The following is a 20,454-nucleotide window of genomic DNA, read 5'->3' as shown; positions in this document are numbered from 1 at the left end:
CCTCCAGTTTTAAGGACTCGGAGAAGACTTGTTAGAATGGAAAAGGAAAGTCATTCTCGAAAATTATTTCCCTTTGAAATTATATTGTATGTGCTTTATTGTTAAGTGATGGTTAGGCTTACTTTGATCTTACTAAACGGTATTTATTTTGTTTACTGATAACTAAGCCGATTTGTACGCCTAGGCCTAACTTAACATCATGGTCGAGTCATATAATCCCAGAACTCTATCCCATCTATTTTCGTTTAATGCACAACAGTATATTTACTTGTATTTTTCACGAAAAAGAGATTTTATACGGCAAATATTATAACTAAAAATGTGAAATATAGATCACTTTAACGAGAGTTTATAGCAGAGACTTTCCTGATATACACGAAATGGATTATATGGCGACAGGTCGATATCTTAATCCGCTCCGTTTCTCTGTTTACTGGATCGAGCCACTGTGGCTGTAGATGGATTTGTATATCTTTCTGAAAGAAACCAATCAAATAATTATACATATGCAACGCCACGGGCCTACTTTATGAATGATTGAAAATTATGATATACATCATGAATGCTAGAGACTGATGATCTACTATAGATTCAATACCGTTTGAACATTTTTGGTTTTCAAAAATAAATATGAAAGGTAAACGGTAAACGGTAATTCCTGCAAACCAATCAATTAAGAATGATAAATACCATTAAGACAGGTGCTGATCGTTTTTAACAAAAACCACGGTTATTCAAAATTAAAATCAATAAACCGGGTTGTGAGAAGCTTATATTATTTCTCTCTGTAAAAATTGACTCCATCCACAGAGAGACGAGTGAGTTGTTCGCGCGTATCTCTAAGAATGGTGAATTAAACACATTTTGTCAATTATTGTAATCCATTCTATTCTATGCGGCATTCATTAGAATTTCTTTTTTATGTATCCTATATCAAATTGAATGATTTTTTCCATATCTAACAACACGGCACCGTCTTTCCGTTCCGTGAAACAGAACAAGTGTGAATGCAGCTTTAATATCTTGTTTGACGACTGTAGGTGGCGCACGACACGACACACAATGTAAACAGGCATCATCCACATAAAAACACACACATGCGAGACGAAGTCTAAAATAAACAAAAAAAGTAACTTTGATTATTTTCTTTCTTTTATATATACTACAGTATAATTATATATATATATATATGTTTTTTCCGCATTTTAGTAGTTGAAGGGTTTGTCTCATGTCGACATAGCCTAGGCCTAGGTATAAATGCATAGGCCTAGCTAGGCCTAGTAGGCTAGGCATAATAGGGTAATTTTGGTAGCGGGACGATTCGGCTCTTTGTTTGAGACGATTATTCGGCCGGCCCTGGGACGATTTGGCCCTGGGTGGGACGATTCGGCGCGGGACTAACGCCATTGCATTGTTTTATACGTAACTAGACTGGGGCCTAGCCTCGTAGGCCTAACTATTAGGGTCCTACTAGGAACTAGGCCTAGTTACTAGCCAAGTAGTCTTTAGTTAGGCCTAGTGTAGTAGCACTAGTAGGCTACTATCTAGGCTAGCTAGTAGTAGTAGTAGTAGGCCTAGGCCTTCTACTAGCCTAGATAGGTAAAGTTCTTATTAGGCCTAGATCATTGCGCCCAGGCTGCACAGGGTAATAACAAAAATGCCCAAGACCGCCGAGGATTACGTGACTAAATTATAACTTTTTAAAGACCATTTTTATTAATTAACAATCCTGAATTCATTCTTGTTCAAATATTGTGTTTGCTCGGCCCTGGTATGGGATTACAGCCTGGTAAATATCTAATCCTAGATCGCTGACCTAGATGATTCGATTGTGTATACTGTATATTTTTTTTATATTAAACTTATCATCAGTTTAAAAATACAAACTGCACATGTTCAAATCATTTTATTACTTTATTACAATACATTCATTTATTACAGTCATACCATCATTATTTGCCATCAATTATAAAAATAAGAAATAGGCCCATCTAAAACTGGAACTGCCTGATCCAATTAACTTATTTGAGAAAGGACGTAGGCCTATCATGCCTTGGAGTTTAACAAAAACATATCTGTATCTGGGTGGTTATCACTATGCGGGCGTCACTGGACCTTTCAGGCGCTCTCTGGGGTTCTGGGCGCTCTGTGCAGGTTTTAGTGGGACCCTATTACAGTACTGCATGTACCATTTTTAATTCTACCTTCCCTTTTAAAATTTTTTTAATGCATTTTTTAAAAATTCAACTGTTAATACAGCCATATATTGTGTAATGCAGGATGTCAATTGTAAATCATGTTTGGCCTTCTACGATCTCATTATTTCTATAATTTATTTCTTATTGAGATTTTTAAAGGTCATCTTATTCATTACATAATTGTTACAATACATAATAACAAAATTCTTGCTGATCATTGAACTTTTTTTAAACTAAATGTGCATGTTTTAACTAACAGTAACTAAAACTGACATATGTACCTTACAAATATGATAATGAAAACGAATAAATAAATTTAAAAAAAGTCATTTTCGTAAACCAGTAAAGCTCTGTTTTCGCATGGCCCTGAAGTGCAGGTGCATGTTGCTTGGCTGCTTAGGCCTACCATAAGATCAGAGTGAGCAAGAACATTAACAAAAAATTTATCAAAATTAACCTCGCATTTTTAGTAAAAATTTAACTGTAAATAAGTAAATTCTATGTTTATATAATCATTCTTGATTCAATACCAAAAGGCTGATAAAATAGATCAAAAACTATATAGTTTTTTACTTAAAATAACATGCTTTACAAAATATGAAAGGGGGATCAGCTCAAATGGAAATGTTCTCATATATTATACAGTACATGTTATATTATTAATAAACACATCATTACTCAGTTAAATCCGGTTTACATTTCTAATTTTACAATGTCTTATATTTTAATTTATAAATAATTCTTAGAATGACGTCAAACATTAAGCTAAACATCCGGGTTTTCAGGAAACATTTGATAAACATTTTGAAATGAATCCATAAATTTTGCATTTGAAATTAATCCGTGTTTTATTTTTATAAAAATTATCCAATTTGAATTTTAAAAATATTGTTTTTAACACTCTGCATTTTAAAACAAATTATAATGACGTCATTAAAAATGATATCAAAAGGTTGAAAAGTGTTATTTTTTATTGTTAGAGTAAATAAAAAACATCCTGACTTTTTGTCCTACTTTTTAAAATTGAAATTCACAAAACATCTATTATTTTTTTTAATACTAAATTGAACAGTGCATTCCATATAGTAGACATTTTTGCAATCATCTGCAGGTGCATGGAAAGCAGTTGATTGTAGAGTAGCGCAATAACTATAGGCTACCTGTAACCTTTTGATTAACTCGCAGGTATAATAACTGAACTTTATGAACTTTTACTGTTACAATAATCATCAAATGTTGTATTCTTAAACCTAGAAATGGTCTTGGCAAAAGCAAGATACCTTGAGTGCCTGCTCAGAGCGATTAAAATTACTACAGAAAAAACCCACTGCAAACCATTGTGTATGAGAATGTTATGCCGACCATTTACAAATATGTAAGATTTGTTTAGATTTTATTATGATGCTTTCGTTCTGTGAATAAAAATTAGTAATCTATTACAAATTTTCATTTAGATAAAGAAGTGGGTGGGGCTCACTCCCGGATGCAGAGTGCGGCAGAGTTACTCCAGCCAAAGAAAGGCTCATTTTGAGGAGGACCCCATATTTATTGTTTTCCTCTTGCCCTTGCTGCCACAGGTTTGGTTGTAGCTAAATCTACACCTTGTTGTGCACATTTTTGTAATGAATTTGTCATGAAGACCTACTGTGCCGTATCTTTCATTTGTGTAGCACATGTACTATGCAATTGTGGTGTTTAATGTCTAACATTAACGAAAGATATTGTACCTGGCTACTTACTGTGCACATCCCGTATCAAACACATTAGAATTTCCGATTATTAGATTATGTTTATATACAGTAAAATGTCTTTAAACCAATATTATATATATATATACGTCGCAAATGTGGTTTAACATAAAGACATTTTAAACATATATATCCATAAAACCGGATGCAAATATTTTTCAGGGGTTATATTTTGTGGTAAATACAACTTATGTGATTAGAATACTACTATATTCATTTGAATATTTGTTTTCCCCTTCAGAGCAAGTGCAGATCTTCAGGATGTTCCTAAGGGTTTTGATGGATGGGAACCTGTGGATGATGTTTATCGTATTGATCGCTATCCACCAAAAATTCGGCATATCAGTGAATGTCTTGATGATTTAAGGGCGCAAGATAAATGGGCATATTGTCGAAAACCAGAAATTTACAGTGACAGAACTGTTAATTTGAGTTTGCTTCTTGACTTGACTATACCATTAAAAAAGGTTTGTATACAACAATTTAAGATATAAATTCTTGTTTTCACTATTTTCTATGGAATGTTAATGTTAGTTCAGATAAATGTACAGTTTTATACAAATACAGAATGTTTATTAGTTGGATGATGGAGAATATTTCATAAAGTCGAAAGATTGACTGCTCTAGAGCAGTCTTTTTCAACGCATAAACAATATTCTTCACCATTCAACGAATACAAAACATTAAAAAAAAATCATTTTCACCATTCAAATCCTAAACATTTGTATAATAATATTTATGATTTTATCTTGCAGAAACAAGTAGAGCCATTTATAGGTATGGCTGCAATACCGCATAAATTTAAAGCATCTAATAAAGTGATTTGCTTTGCGGAGGTACAGTATACTTTTCTTAATCCATAAAACAACAGCCCTGTCTACACTATCAAACTTTATGTGACAAAAAAATGTGATGTGTATGATGATGTCATATCACTACCATGTTTGAGCATATTGCTACCATATTTGGGCACATCACACTTTTTTTGTCAAACTAGTTTGATAGTGTAGGCAGAGCTTAAGACTTTGTGTATGTAGAGTGTCTTGTGTAGTGATATTGTTTCCTTTGAACAGGATGATTTAAGAAGGATAGTGAACTCGGCAATTTGCCTAAATATTAAAAAAAAAGTAATTTGAACCCGTCAACATTAACTATTAATTTACAGGGTGATCAGGTGACTGAAGCGATGAATTGCGGTGCTCACATGATAGGTGATGAAGCCTTGATAAATCAAATACTGAATGATGAGTTTACTGATTATGACTACATAGTAGCAAGTCCATCCATGATGGCAGGTCTGTTGCCATTAAAGAAAAAACTTAGGAAAACGTTTCCAAGCTCAAAAAGAGGTGAGACAATGTATGAAATTGATGAAACTGATGATATTTGAAAATCCAATCTCTGTAGAAATTTGTTCTCGGTTTTTACAGTAAAAGTTACAGTAGTTTTAACACATCAATTAATAATATTTTCTTGTGAATATTTGTTGAATGTTGAATATGATAAATCTTGCAGTATACTGTAATGAAACTAACTTTTGTTAATTGCTAATTTTTACCACTGTTATGAATCACAATATTTACACATTTATATTTTACATTGTAAAAGGTTCTGTCGGTGTTGACATGAAGAAGATGCTTGCTTTGTATTTAAATGGAATTGCTTATAAAGTACAAACAAATATTCCACATGTTAATGTAGCTGTAGGGAAGGTAAACAATTCTTTTGGAAACTTCGATGCAGATATCTTATTGTTGGCATGTCACAGAGGTCAATCAAAAACACTGTCATAAACTCTCCTGTAATCTTTTGAGGGTATTTAATTGTGTTAGAGTGGTATTAATCGGAAGTTACTACTACCTTATTGGACCGAGTATACTTTAGAAGGCTGGTCTGGAAACCTTGCCCCTCTCTCTGGCACCCCTCCTGCCAAATCCTGCATCTCCTCAAATAGGATGAAAATCGAGCCTAAAAATGGGTGTGATTATCTTTAAATTGAATAATTTCTTAGATCTTTAAAAGCGAAAATCAACATTATCTAACAGTAACACTGACTGAAAAGTCTCAACCTTTTTTTTTTCCATTTCAGTTAAGTCTTAGTAATACACAAATAGAAGAGAATGTAAACAGTTTAATAGAAGCAGTATGTACACATAAACCACCGGCAGCTGGTAAGTTCCTAGCCAATTGTACTACAGGGAGATATTCATATTATCTACTACTAAAAGAAATACCTAACCCACTCCAATTTAAAACCATCCCAGTACAAATTCTGGTCATGTTGTTATCCCATTACTCACAATCCCTCCAAATGATACTTCATTGCTCCTCCTAACCCCTTCCTGGGTTAATTCAAATAGTTTAAAACCTTTAAAGTATACTTATTGCCTTTTCGATACCACATGTGTATGGATGTGGAGTAAGAAAAATTTGTATAATGAATAAACGTACATACTCATAGATACAAATATAAATGCACATTGTACCTTGCTTATTTGGTCACTACTGTACCTCTCAATAAGGTTATGTATGATAATCCTTGAAATAACTTTTTTCCACGTCTTAAACAAATAATCACGAGTGGTTCAAGTTCTGATCGTTTCATTTGCCTTTTTCTTTCAGGTCCTTTAATTCGAAAAGCAACAGTCAGCGCTTTCTTATTAGATGGTCATCAATTTAAATATGAATCATATGTTCCTGGCTCATGCGAAGAAGAAAAATAGTGTGGATTGTGGTTCATCAGAAATAAAAACTATTGTTATAGCTTTTAGAAATGTTGTGATTTGTACAAGCCAACAAGCACAAGTTCAACCCTCTGTTATATACACTAAAGTGTGGTTCCCACTAGCAACGACATATTGCATAATCACAAGTGGGAACCGACGACGCAACAGTGCTGCAAAGTCACAGGTTTGATTTCACGCAGGCGGGGGCAAACACAATTATCGGAAGGGCATTTTCTTACGTTGCGTTACGTCGCTAGTGGGAACCAAGCTTAACTCACATTTCAAGTATACTGCTCTAAAATTACATTTGCTTGAGTGGATGACTGTTGTCTCTTTAATTCTTTTCAATGCTTACTATTACCTGGAAATGATATGTATCAAAAATTGCTTTATTGAATACTGTCCTAAGAGATACTACAGGAATATGGTCTCAAGATGCTCTCAGACATTGAAAGTGTTTCTTTTGACAAAGTATTGAACTGTAAAATGACATGTGTTTTACTATTTAGGACCGCGAGTCTACGTAAACAGCACAGACCCATACAAACCCCTGGGGAAAATACTGCAAGTCAAATTTGTGAATAGTGCTATAATAAAAGATGTCCACATCTACTTCTAAGGTTACCTGTTCATAATTTACACTGCTCAAACAAAATGTATGTCTATATATAATTGTCTTTTATTTATATGGCAATAATAATTATATACAATGTGTATATACTGATACACCACAGTTACATACAATAAATAAAATTATAATACAATCTATTGTACATTGTTTACTGTTATACATTGAAAATGGCAGAATGACTTCAGAACATTCTAGATTGGGCATTTACCTTTTTTTACTTTACTCCTATTTCTGGAAATCTTTGATTATGTCTATTTTAGTGGTGGTATGTATACTAGTTGTACACAGACTAGACTAGAATGTTAAGAGATTATCTCTTTCTCAAGCAATACTCGCCTTATAAAGTTTGTTAACAATAGGTTAATCAATATTTTATGACTGAATTTCAACTTTTCAATATTAGTAAAACGATAATATTTTGGCACACGTGGTGTATCTTGTGTTAATACTTTAGCTTGATATTTCCCAGACAAAAATCAAAATGCCAACAAAATAAAAGACTTGGGGCAAGTCTAGAGTATAAAGAATGATATGAATTGGCGAAGTGGGAGGCTGATAAGAATTTATTGTAATGTTTGGACTAGCTTGTGCCAAGTAAGTAATCGCCATCCATTTTTCAACTACCAAAAATACAGTAAGTATGACAGATAATGATTACACTGTGTATTATCCTAAAGGAGTTTCATCTTTAAAAAGCAGCAACTCCATATTTTAGGATTATATATCATAATTTCTGAATTTCTTGATAATATCATTCTTTGTTTGTCTTCTCCACCCAGCAGCTGAACCTAGAAAACCAATGTAATGTTAATGTTGTTGGATTTCTAAGCGCTTAAACAATCAAAAGATTGTCCCAAAGCGCTAAGAGAAAAAACAGAAAGAAATTACAAAGAAAAAAGATGTAGATTGTAATTACTGTATATACAAAAAGATAATCTAGGAGGACTTTAAACCCACAGACTAAAACAAAATATACACCTAAGAGCCCAACCCACCATGGCTCTTCCCTACCTCCCAGAATGGGCACTCAAATAAATACTATTCAATACCTTGATCATTAACACTCATTTTATCAGCAAAATCTTCTGGTTGATCCTCTTTAGTTGTACTTTCAATCATAGGGTCAGTTGTAACTACTGACCAATGCATTGACTGAAAAACAAAAATAGGAAAACAGGATTAGAATGACATGTAAATTATGTGCCACATGAGTCTACCTTGTCTACCTTGTCATCTGCATCTGCCACATGAGTATTAAGGCCTAAAACTTAATCCCAAAGACAAAAGCATAACAATAATACAGTGAATATCTATAACTAAATAAAAATTGTTTATGCTATAAGCAGCCAAATGAACTTTTAATCAGATAATTTTAAGGTGCTTGTAAATATTGCTTTTAACTTTCAATATTTTAATGAATTGATTTAGTTTATAAGAAAATGATATATGGTGGTATCAATTAATTCAATGTGGTGTAGGCTCTTGAATTGGCAATGCAATAATTGAACAGGGTGTTTATATGTATTGTAAATCTCACCGTTTTTACCGATTCCTTCATCCGTGCCCATTCAGCATACGGTATATGCAATCCGGAATTAAGCCATGTGTCATACTGCTTGCGTTTTTTGGGGTTGACTAGAATATCTCGTGCTTGCTGAAGTTTGCTAAATTCCTCTGCAGCTGTCGCATCTCCTGGATTTTTATCAGGATGATATTTTAATGCTCTAATCTTGTATTCAACATTTATCTGTTCAAACTTAATAACGAAACAGTTACTGTAGTAGGTAAGTAGAAAAAAAATGATGTGTGGTTTTACCACTTTCTTGGACATATTTCATTATCCAGGGGAGCAAGCAGTCCGGGTGAAAATAGTAAGTGATTGACAATGACAATGATTCCTTTATTTCTTTATCGACCCTTTTTCAGGGTATGAAAGAACATTCGTTCAATCTTATACAAAAACAAATAACTAAACACTGTAGGCTAGGGTTCGTGGTCGGGATCCAAAGCTTTGACTTTCTAATTGTCGAGGTGTGTGAAAGGACCATAAGAACTGTGTATTGTTAACATTTGTTTTGACTTCTGGGGTCAGAATTCCTGAATGTTCATACCAAAAATGGCTGCACCTCCCCATAGATCGATGATATGGAAAGAGACTTTAGGGTAATTAAATTATACATAAAATGTATTTATTTTAACTGGCATTTTAGCAAATATACCATTTACATTATTATTATTATTATTGTTATACTGTAAATAGTAGTAGTAGCTTGATATGGTCTGAATACTGTAAAGTTATATAATCATGCTAGAAATTGTAATATAGTAATTGACAAAATGCTAACTCACTGTTGATAGTTGGTCACAGCCAAGTATTTCATATAAAGTTTCTTCTTTACTTGGATCATATTGTAAAATGGCATCCATTCCAATCAGTTAGAGGTGGTTTCTAAGGAAAGATACCAGCAAAATACAGTTATAAAATAAATAATTTACAGATGAATAAAGCCACACCTCACAATTTGAATTTAATGACCCTATAAATTGTACAAAGAGGGTCATTTTATACTGCTTAGCAAGCCATGACCGATTTTAGTAATACCAATCAAATTACTGGTGCTAGTCCTAGTCAAAACACTGCAAATTGCATAAGGGAGATAGGACATCAAATTAAACTCAGCACTTCATTTCACCATTTTTAGGCCCCGCCACTCTCCATGGAGTAAAGATGCACCCTCCTATTTCAAAATCCTGGATCCACCACTGCTGCTATTCTGCTGTATTTACAGAAATATAGTGAAGAGAATGGGAGATTATTTAACAGTGAATTATACTGTTGTATCTATTTAAAGATATATTTTCCCCTGAAAAATAAATTTGTTGAGTATGCCATTTTAATGTCACATTAATAATAGTTATTTACTTTTATCAAAAATTGGATCGAAAAAAAAAAAAAACCTAAAGAAACTGTAAAAGCAAAAAAATCACCAAATTGTCTCAGTCAGACAATAACATTTTGGTGAAATTTATTTTATTTAATATTTAGTCTTTTTATAATGAAATGAATTTTTTTTTTCCTACATAAGTGAATACAAACTTTTTTTAAAGTGCAAAATGGCCTATTCAAAGTCTGATTTGTTTAATCATCTTGTCATGTTTTTTTGAGAACTATTGGAACCGTCAATACTGTCCGGCCAATTAATGTTTTCTATCTCTTGGTGCCCTGTACCGATATTAACTGAATTAAGGACACTAGGACTAGCCTAGACGAAATTCAAGTACAGTTGACTATAGTATTTGGTATGACTCTATATGAGTGGTTTTGACCAGATATAGCCTAATTAGGCTATTTATACAGTACCTACCCTAGAAAAATGATATTCTTAAAAAAAAAAAATTCATAATTTATATATAGCCTACAGTGTGTAGCCTATAATAAATGGATAATAAATAGTACCCTCTCTCTGCTGCTCTAAATATTGTGTGATGATGATGCATATCACATGTAATCAGTTGGGATGTCAAAAACCATCCTTTTTGTGTTTTACTGTGTTCTGAGATGTGGTATTCTGCTCTCCTGATCTTATTTGTATCTCTAGTTTTGTTGACACTACACTCTCCCCCTTTTTTCCAAATACATTTGTCACGAAGATCGAAAGGCGGCGCTATACGATTTTTAAAAATCAACATTTATCTGCTCAAACTTGTTGAAAAATAGATATAAACAGTAACTTTTCAATTTCAAAACTAAACAAATTATTTGAAATGGTGTAAATATATGATACAACCAAAAACTATTTTAAAATGTTGAATTCATGACTAAAATATGTTGCATAATAAATACTTTTAGGGAATTTTAATTTCTCGGAAATCAGTGTCAACAAAAATGGCTGACAACTCTGAATCTGAAATTTCAGCGGTACAAACAAAACGTCCTCGGCTTGAACAGGATGAGCATATTTCATCATCTTCAACGTCTTGTAATGTACCAATTCTAAATACTCAGTATGAAAGTGCTAATTTAGGACCATCTATAAATAATTCATTAGAAAATTGTTCATCAACCATCGATGATGTCAGACCAATTCATGAAGCTGGCTCATCCGGCGATCGAGCAGGTTCATCCCTGGAGGAAGCATCACCGCTGTGCAGTAGCAGTAGGCCTAGGCCTAGCTCTGAAAACCTTTCCGAGCTTAGCTCAACTGTGCCAATTTTGCAAGGTGGGAGCTAAAACATTTGCTCTACTTTTGTTATTTTAATTTGTTCAAATGGATAATCTAGGGTAGGCCTAGGCCTAATCTTTTTTTTGTTTTTTTGTTGTGGGGGTTGGGGAGCCAGGGGAGGGGGTAAAGCCAGGGGAGGGGAGAGTGGAGGGGGAATGGTCATTGTTCTAAAACAAGTTTTGGAAAGCAAGATTCTTATATAGTTTTCCGGAAAGTGATAGATGATAAAATTAATGTGGGATCTTTTGGATCATAATAATTAATATTTTAATTTTTTAATAATATATAGTACCTTGTGTAATGTTGTATTTAGGTTAAACTAATTATTTTATTATCTTTATTTCAGAAAACAAATTTATTTCTGATAAAGTCACAGCATATTCTAAAAAACATTTAAAAATCAATAAAATTAATAAATACAATAAGATTTTTAAGGTATATAAATATTCTAAATTATCTAATTTTAAACCTTTTAAATTTACATATTTTTTCAGTTGTATCAGTAATGTGAGATTTGAACGACACCTATTTACCCTTAAGCTTATTTATAGTATTCTAGCAAAAGCTAGTGGACTAAATGATTGAACTAAACCTTGTCGATTTTTCAATACATTTTCATAATGAAAAAGTTTTTTTATAAAATGATTCATTTGAAATTATTTTGATCTATTTTCATCGTATTTACAACGTAGATGCTGTCTATGGCATTTTGTTTTTAGAAATCATTTTACTTCAGGAAAAGTTTAGCGACATTGGTCCTATGGTTGTGCTGTAAGACTTGCATTTCATTCTGTACAACCTTTGAAACATTTATTTGAAGAATTATTTATTATTTGAGTAATTTTTACATACTGTAGATAACATCACAACAGATAATGAACCATCATCATCTTCTGCTACAGTAGATGTCAATCAACATCATATTGATAATGAAAATGATGATGAAGATAGTGATGACGACTTGGATTTAAATCTAGGAGACTGGTCACCACAACCAGCCAAAGGTGAGTAATATACATCGATGGTCGGTCGTAAAATCTGGTATAAGCAAGCCAATTGTGTTTTTAATGTGATTTTTTTCTGAAATAACCATCCACGCTATAAAGTCTATCAAGTTAAAAATGATGCATAAAGTAATATTTAAACTTCAAAACTTTAGGTCCATTTGGTTGGCTTCAGCAGCAGATGATCATGGGAGTGAACCCTAGATCCATCTTATCCAGAGTTTTACCTGGTACAAACTTTCCTAGCGAAATGGAGGAATGTCAACTGTGGGCATTGCTTGTTGAATATTTTGAGTATTTGAGTGAGCCGAAACGACGTTCAAAACTTGATGCCTATAATACTATGGATGATGTAATACGTCTGTTGCAGACATGCACTAAGGTTCTTGTTCTTACAGGAGCAGGGGTAACAATTTAATTTACTTTGTTTAAAACGTTTTAAAATTAAATGCATGTTCAGATGGTATTATGCAACCTACTGTCTAAAACTTAGCAGTAAATGAACAGGTTATCAACTACAATATGCTATGCTAATGGCCTAGATTTGCTGCTTTCAAACTGGAAGAAAAAATAATTGTTAATAATGTTTAAAAAGAAAGACATATTTCCAGTATATGATCATGAGTTTGGAGCTCACTTGCTTCATGGTTACTGGTAGTAGAACAAGTCTTCTCGGTGTACACATTCAGAACATGTGCACTTTCAAAAACCTAGTACTGTACATCTTGTACTGTTACCCTGCCTTACCAGCCACTGCCGTAGACAGGGGAGAGAGAACCTTATTTGGCTGCCCTGATATGACGTGACCTTGGTGTAATTGAAATGTGAAAGACCCACAAGCAATGAGCTATACAAAAACTCATACATTATACATCATACATTTATTATCATTAAATTATCTGCTACATCATGTTTTTTCTTGTTGTAGGTATCTGTTTCTTGTGGTATTCCTGACTTTAGATCGAGGGATGGCATCTATGCACGACTCAGCCAAGACTTTCCTGACCTTCCTGATCCACAGTCTATGTTTGATATACATTACTTCAGGAGAGACCCTAGGCCATTTTTTAAGTTTGCTAAGGTACATACACAGTTCTTTAGTTGTAATCATAAGGTTGTGCACTTTCATAGTGGATATGTGAGCTTTATAAATTCAATGGTTATTTTGTTATTTATTAACAAAAATATCAACCTAATTCCTCTACTGTAAGCTAAAGGTACAAAGAGTTACACATTTATTTTTAAATTTTGAGCCATAAAGTACATTACTCATTTTCATAAAGTACCAATCAAGTAAGAGGATAAAGGAAATGCATACTGACTGTATATAAGCGGGGTCTGAGTAAATATAATATAATTTAAAAACAGTGCATTACCTTTAAACAAGACTTGTTAACTTAGGATTTTATTTTTCATCTTTTAATTGGTAATCAAATTTGCTTTTCATAATGCACTAAATAAGAAAAGAGAACCAAAGTCTAAAAAGAAACTTGATGTTTATAGCTTAACATCACCGCTGGAGTTTAACTATGTCAGTACATCCATATGCTATCCATTTTTTTTTTCAGGAAATTTACCCAGGTCAGTTTAAACCATCAGTTAACCATCAATTCATCTCAGTGTTAGAACAGAAAGGGAAGCTTTTACGTAACTATACACAGAATATTGATACATTGGAACAAGTAGCTGGTATTACTAAAGTCATTCAATGTCATGGTAAGAAAAAGTAATAGTTTTGGTCATTGAATATGTGTAAAAGTTTAATATGGAGAATATTTTTATGAGTTGAAAGCTGGTCTCCACCTTGTTGAATAGAACAGTCATATTACTAATAGAATTCAATAATATATTAAAACTTAGTTAGGATAATATTAGGGCAGGATGACAAACTTGAGTTGAGAGTGTATATTGTAAGTATCTTTTATTACTTTTTTGTTATTTATTATTAATTGTTACAGAACGTTATTATGTAGTATGAAAAACATGTATGTTCTGTGTAATATTCATTTTTATATGCATGATATTTCTTCTACCAATAATTAATTAGTTCCTTTTTAACATTTGTTTGCTGCGAAAGATAATTTTGTATATAATAGTCATGTTAAGAATAAAAATACTTGGTACCATACGTTGGTCTATTCTTCATTCCAGAGAAAACGCGTGACCGCGCAGAGTCACTAAAAACACATTTGGATTGTAGTTTTAGTATTTAACACAATAGTTTATTATTATTATAGGTTCTTTTGCAAGTGCCTCATGTACAAGATGTAAGCGTAAAGTGAATGCAGATGCCATTAGGCAGGACATATTCAATCAGGTACTGTATTGATTCATAAATGACTTATTCCACTGAGGTGCTTTGAGAATTAATATCTCATCTTAATTTTACAACACACTGTTTGGTATGCCGTGCATTGTTATGCAAATAGGATTGGGAAGGTGGTTTTGTCAGTCATTTGCAGTCGACACTTACAGTTAATTGCAACGTATGTGGCAACTGGCATGTGTGACCGCACTGTCCCAGATAAAACGTGATATATATTTAAAACAAATACTGTAGTTTGTTTTGTTTTTTATTCTATGGGGTTGGTTGATTTATTTTGATAAGATCAGTTTAGTTCATGTGTTTTTTCATAATTTTTATGGTTCTTGATTAACCAATTTCAATCTGTATTTCAATTCATTGTTGTATGTTAGTACATATTCTATTACGATAATAATTACTATTAAATAAAACAATAATGATATTAAAAAAATAGGTTGTTCCTGTATGTCCAAATTGCCCTCAAGATGGTGAAGATTTAGCTGTTATGAAACCAGATATTGTATTCTTTGGTGAAGGCCTGCCAAACACATTTTATGAATCACTGGAAGATGATAAAACTCAAGCTGATCTTCTGATTGTGATTGGTTCGTCACTTAAAGTTCGGCCAGTGGCAACTATACCAAGTAAGTTGAGTTGACAGCCTTTAGTATTGCACTATTTTCACGGTTTCCAAAAACTTTTTATTGTTTGGAAGTACAGTATGTCATTTATTAAGGCAAGGCTGATATGAAGCCTGAGGTCAAAGCCCAAACCTGACAAATGTTTCCTCAAGAAAAACTGATCAACCAGATCTACCTCCATGATAAGATATGCCAATTTATACTGCTGGAACAAATATCTTATTTAAGTGACATTAAAATCAGTTATATTTACTTTTCTTATTAGATATGCTCTCTCATGATATACCTCAAATTTTAATCAACCGAGAACCTCTTCCTCATATGACCTTTGACATTGAATTACTTGGTGACAGTGACATTATTGTAAATGAGTTATGCCGTCGACTTGGTGTAGGCTGGAATCAAATATGCCACACTGATGACAAATTGGAAGAATCATTAGACATGCCTTTGTCTGCAAAGATGTTGTTTGAGACGATGCCAACACCTCCATACAGTCAAGGAGAATGTGAGGAAAACTCTCAAGATGTCAATGATGTCTCACAAACAGAGGCAGGAGCAGATTCTGTATTTCAAGAGGCTGAACAAACTGATATGGCTTCCAAAGATCAGAGTGAAAAGAGTTCAGAACAAAATGTACATGAAACTGATGTTGAAAAGCAAATCAAAGATGAAGTTGATGTCAGTACTGAGAGTTCTTCTGAAGAGTTAGTTACTAACATGGCATGTGAGACAGAAAACAATTTAATGAATAAAGCATCATCTAGTAGTTCTTTTGAAGTCAATGAAAGTTCTGTTGAAGAAAGTCCAGTAAAGACAACAAGTGGTAAAAAGAAATTACAAAGGAGATACAGCAGAGATAGTATAGCAACACACCTTAAACGTAAGTGTAACTGATAAACTTGTCATGAACAGATTCAGTTTGTCTCAAGTCGGCTTCGACCCTTCTTTGTTTTCTTCTTCCACCATCCTGGATCTGCTATGGCGTTGCTTTTCTTTTTCTTCTGTACATACTAACATCTTCAAACAAAAGTTGTTGTTGTATTGGCCAAAAGGTGACATTATATTATACTATAATACCCAAATCAATAAATACGTTTAGAATTAATATTCTGTACCTGTTGTGTTTATGTATATATATATTTATAATGTAAAAATGTAAAGCAAATATATATCCAATCATGCTCATGGTGCTGGTCACAACATAACCTAGTTTCTTGTTTGATTTATATTTTGTTTACACTTCAATTCACACATCTTTCTGACCAACTGTCTATATGATTATAAATAGTCATAAGAAGTTCTTTTTTTTACTCCTTATTAAACAAAAATAATTTTATGTTTGTTTTCAGCATCAACATTTCTTTTCCTGCCTCCAAATCGCTATATTTTTCATGGTGCTGAGGTTTACCCAGACAGTGACTCAGATGATTCTTGTGAACAGAATTCTTCATTGAACACATCAGGTTCATCAAAAGACCAAATTAAAACAGCAGAAGAGCCTACCACAAGTGCTACGTCATCGCAAGATGCTACAGAGGATGCTCCAACATCAGTACCTAACATCAATGCAAGTGTCATGCCAGCTTTACCAAATACTGCGTCAGTATCAGATGCAATTAAGAGTGAAATGGCACCTTTACCAGATGCCATTGGTGATACATCAATGAGTGATGTCAACGTGATTGGCACTGACCCAGCAGTCAATCCGTCAATGACCTTACCAGAAGTCGGACAACATATGACCAATCATAAGGAAGTTGTTTGTGCTGAAAACCCTGAAGGTACTACATCAGGAGCCAACTTACAACCAGCGCACCATATAGAGCACAATCCAACCAATCACAGGACTGAATTATCAAACAGTAAAACCACCAGCTCTCAGGAGATGTCTAAAGTGTGTGATGATATACCATTGGAACCCAATCAGACATGTTTGTGAATTTATCTTCAGTAAAAATAAATCCAAAAATCTTCCAATTTATCTGAAATTAAGTCCAGATACTTCACTGATGCTGAACAATAGCAACTAGCAAGAATGGAAAATACCAAAAATTCTAGACAATTCAATGATAAAATTGAAACGAAAACATATACTTATTTTTTGTACAAAAAGTTAAAATAAACTTTATATTTAAATCCACAACTTAACATTTATGTTAAAAAGGAATATTTTTTTATATGACCATTTGCTCATGTACAGTTTTACATTACATTAAGATATTTTAGAATCTTTAAACATATTGAATCATTATCAAACTCATTTAAAATTTACTGATGTACGTCTATATCCTACTACTACTGGCCAAATTTGAGACTTTAGAAAAACTCTTTTGATAATAAAGAATCTGGTAAACAAAAGCTGTTCTACTGAGTACTACAAAATCCATAATACATATACTGTATATATAAAATAGAAATAATTTGTGTCGGCTATAATAATTAATACATTTGTTTTAGGAATATAGGCAAAAAAATGTTAAACATTGTTCTGTTTTGATAATGTGTAGAAATATTTACTTTTTGTTGTACAGTAGAACCCCTATTAGGGGGACAGCTTTAGGATTGAAGTGTCCTCTTAACAGGGAACTCCCAAAGAAGGGATTTGCTGTAATTGGTATAATAATTATTATACAGTACTGACTAAACAAAACCTCTACTTTGCCTGGACATCCTCATAAACTTAAAAACCAGTGTCGTAATACTGAACTGCCTACACTGTAAAACACATTAAAAATGTTTCATATTATGTTTAACTGACATCCTGTGTCTGTGTACAGGGGTGGGGTATCACTGTCAACTTTCTGCTTTTGTTGAAAGTTTTTCTCAGGAACTTATCGCAGTCAAAGATGAAATGTTCTGAAAACATATCTTTGTAAATAATAAACCACCCCACTTCAGTAGCTATAAGATTTGTTTATATAAATATAACTTTAAAGGGGGCCACCTTGAATGAATTAAATAATAATTTTGATAGATTTTTAAAAAGTTAGTGGTGCTTGAAAAGGAACTGTACCTATAACTTTTTTAAAACGTTAGAATTTAGTGATTTTCTAGCCTTTTAAATGACAATATTATTATGCCAATTGACGTGAAGAGTTTTCCATTTGATGGTCATCAAAGAATACACTTTTTTGTTATAACGCGAAGTGTACTGTAAAGCTCTGTCTACACTATCAAACTAGTTCGACAAAGTGTGATGTGCCCAAATATGGTAGTGATATACCAAATATGGTAGTGATATGAGATCATCATGTCCATGATGAGCATGTTTCCTGTTGTGATGATTTTCGAACATTAAATTGAAAATGTTGATTTTGTTGTGGTGAACATTTAACAAGCATGATGGCATGGGGCAGTGGTAAAATTATTTATGTCGGAGCGAATAATATTGGGGCATTAACTTTGTATTAATAACGTTGTAAATTAAGTATTCAACACTGCCATTATTTTGTAAATTATTAATTTTGATTGAAGATAAATGCTGCATGTATGGACAGTCAAATTCAGGGTTAACTTGTGTATTATTCTATTAACTTGTTCTTGAAAAAAATCATCTAGTTTCGAATGATTACTTTGATCAAATTATTTTAAATAATACTAAATAATTTTGTATTTTTTTCCTTTTGGTAAACCATAAAACTATTACTTACTATTTTGCTACATTTTGTCTACTTGCATCGGCAGCCTTGTTCATCCGGACAGGAAAACACATTTGTTTTTTAGAACTGTATCAGAAATTACTGTACAATGGAATACAGTAACTCTTTTAAGTCTTTTGCAATCATTTGAAAACAAAAGCCAATCAACATTCACAAATATTTTATCATTTAAAAAACCATATACACTGTTACAAAAATCACTCAAGAGATTTATTCATAAATGTTTGATTTCAAAGCCTTTATACATCACCAACAACTGACATTATGGAATGTATCTCAACACAATATGCATAGTAGGAGAGTATGCTTCCAGGCTATTGTTTTAGATTGGACGAAAACAAGACAACCAAATGAACATTTGATTAAATTGTTAGATTTACAGTAAATGTAGTTAAACAGTATCTACAATCTCATAAGTACAGTACTGTACATAACATCTTGATTTAACTGTATAGGAGTCATTTTGTACAAATCTTTAAACTATACACCATTGGGGGCTGGCCCACAATTTCATGACTGAAAATATGGTGTCAATGTACAGTATATATATACAGTATCAATTTGAGCCATTGGATTTAATTGTATGGGTGTTTGGTTTAGAGAGTTAAATGTAGTTTAAGCTATGGTTAATGTCTATGTATTATAATCTACTGCCGTATATTTAATTTAACATTAAAATAATGATCGGACAGCATTTGTTAATAGGCTAGTGAATACAGTACACTAATAATTTAATATTATAGAAGTTCTTTTTATTTGTTCATATCATGTATTCTATTATAAAAAAATGTTTTTTTATACTATTTAACAAAATTGATTTACACATTTTAACTGATTACACAATAGTAGTGTTCTCTATGAGATGTTATTTAAAGTTTGAAAGGTAACCTGGCTGTGATTTTATTTTTTGTACATAAGTTGGTAACCCCTTATGTGAAAGATAGCCGAACTATTTCCTAAATATAACTAAACCTAACCCTCTAAATAATCTCTATCTCACTATTAAGTAAAAAGAAGTTGCTCATGGGATTCGAACCCCATACATCGTCATGTAAAGTCGATAGTCTAATCCACTCGACTACACAGACGGCTCAACAGAAAGCGTTTGCATTAGCGAATTATAGTCAGCTCAATTCTTACGATCATTATGGATATGACTAATGAATATTCATGTTTATTTTGTGACGGTTCATGAGGGGTCCCCCAACTTATGTACGAAAAGAAATATCGCAACCTGGCTAGGCTACTGTATTTATTATACCTCTGATCAACAAATAAGATTGTTGGTAGATATGTTAAACACACAATAATTTATC

The 20,454-nt window shown here is 32.7% G+C and overlaps 3 protein-coding genes across 3 annotated transcripts; 2 read left to right on the top strand and 1 right to left on the bottom strand.

Annotated features, from left to right (window-relative positions):
• Positions 1 to 1,057: 1,057 nt before the first annotated feature.
• LOC144845055 (large ribosomal subunit protein uL1-like) lies at positions 1,058 to 7,436 on the top strand. The gene is made up of 8 exons (XM_078702184.1): positions 1,058 to 1,129; positions 3,453 to 3,573; positions 4,188 to 4,413; positions 4,702 to 4,782; positions 5,112 to 5,295; positions 5,555 to 5,658; positions 6,036 to 6,117; positions 6,569 to 7,436. Exons 2-8 carry the CDS (start codon positions 3,455 to 3,457, stop codon positions 6,667 to 6,669), a joined length of 897 nt encoding a protein of 298 aa, XP_078558310.1. The 5' UTR covers positions 1,058 to 1,129; positions 3,453 to 3,454; the 3' UTR covers positions 6,670 to 7,436.
• On the bottom strand, positions 7,128 to 10,922 carry LOC144845056 (J domain-containing protein-like). Its single transcript, XM_078702185.1, has 5 exons — positions 10,761 to 10,922; positions 9,653 to 9,752; positions 8,841 to 9,059; positions 8,353 to 8,455; positions 7,128 to 8,091 (listed from the first exon to the last, which is right to left on the bottom strand). The coding sequence occupies exons 2-5, from the start codon at positions 9,728 to 9,730 to the stop codon at positions 8,021 to 8,023; spliced, it is 471 nt and encodes a 156-aa protein (XP_078558311.1). The 5' UTR covers positions 9,731 to 9,752; positions 10,761 to 10,922; the 3' UTR covers positions 7,128 to 8,020.
• A 261-nt stretch (positions 10,923 to 11,183) lies between these two features.
• Positions 11,184 to 19,911, top strand: LOC144844107 (NAD-dependent protein deacetylase sirtuin-1-like). Its single transcript, XM_078700836.1, has 9 exons — positions 11,184 to 11,523; positions 12,384 to 12,530; positions 12,686 to 12,936; positions 13,459 to 13,611; positions 14,099 to 14,246; positions 14,768 to 14,847; positions 15,290 to 15,479; positions 15,742 to 16,359; positions 16,829 to 19,911. The coding sequence occupies exons 1-9, from the start codon at positions 11,190 to 11,192 to the stop codon at positions 17,416 to 17,418; spliced, it is 2,511 nt and encodes an 836-aa protein (XP_078556962.1). The 5' UTR covers positions 11,184 to 11,189; the 3' UTR covers positions 17,419 to 19,911.
• The last annotated feature ends 543 nt before the right edge of the window (positions 19,912 to 20,454 follow it).

Source organism: Antedon bifida, chromosome 6 (assembly GCF_963402885.1).
Source record: "Antedon bifida chromosome 6, ecAntBifi1.1, whole genome shotgun sequence".
Lineage (NCBI taxonomy): Eukaryota > Metazoa > Echinodermata > Crinoidea > Comatulida > Antedonidae > Antedon > Antedon bifida.
Note: the sequence above shows the minus strand (reverse complement) of the source record. Positions and strands in the feature narration are given on the sequence as shown.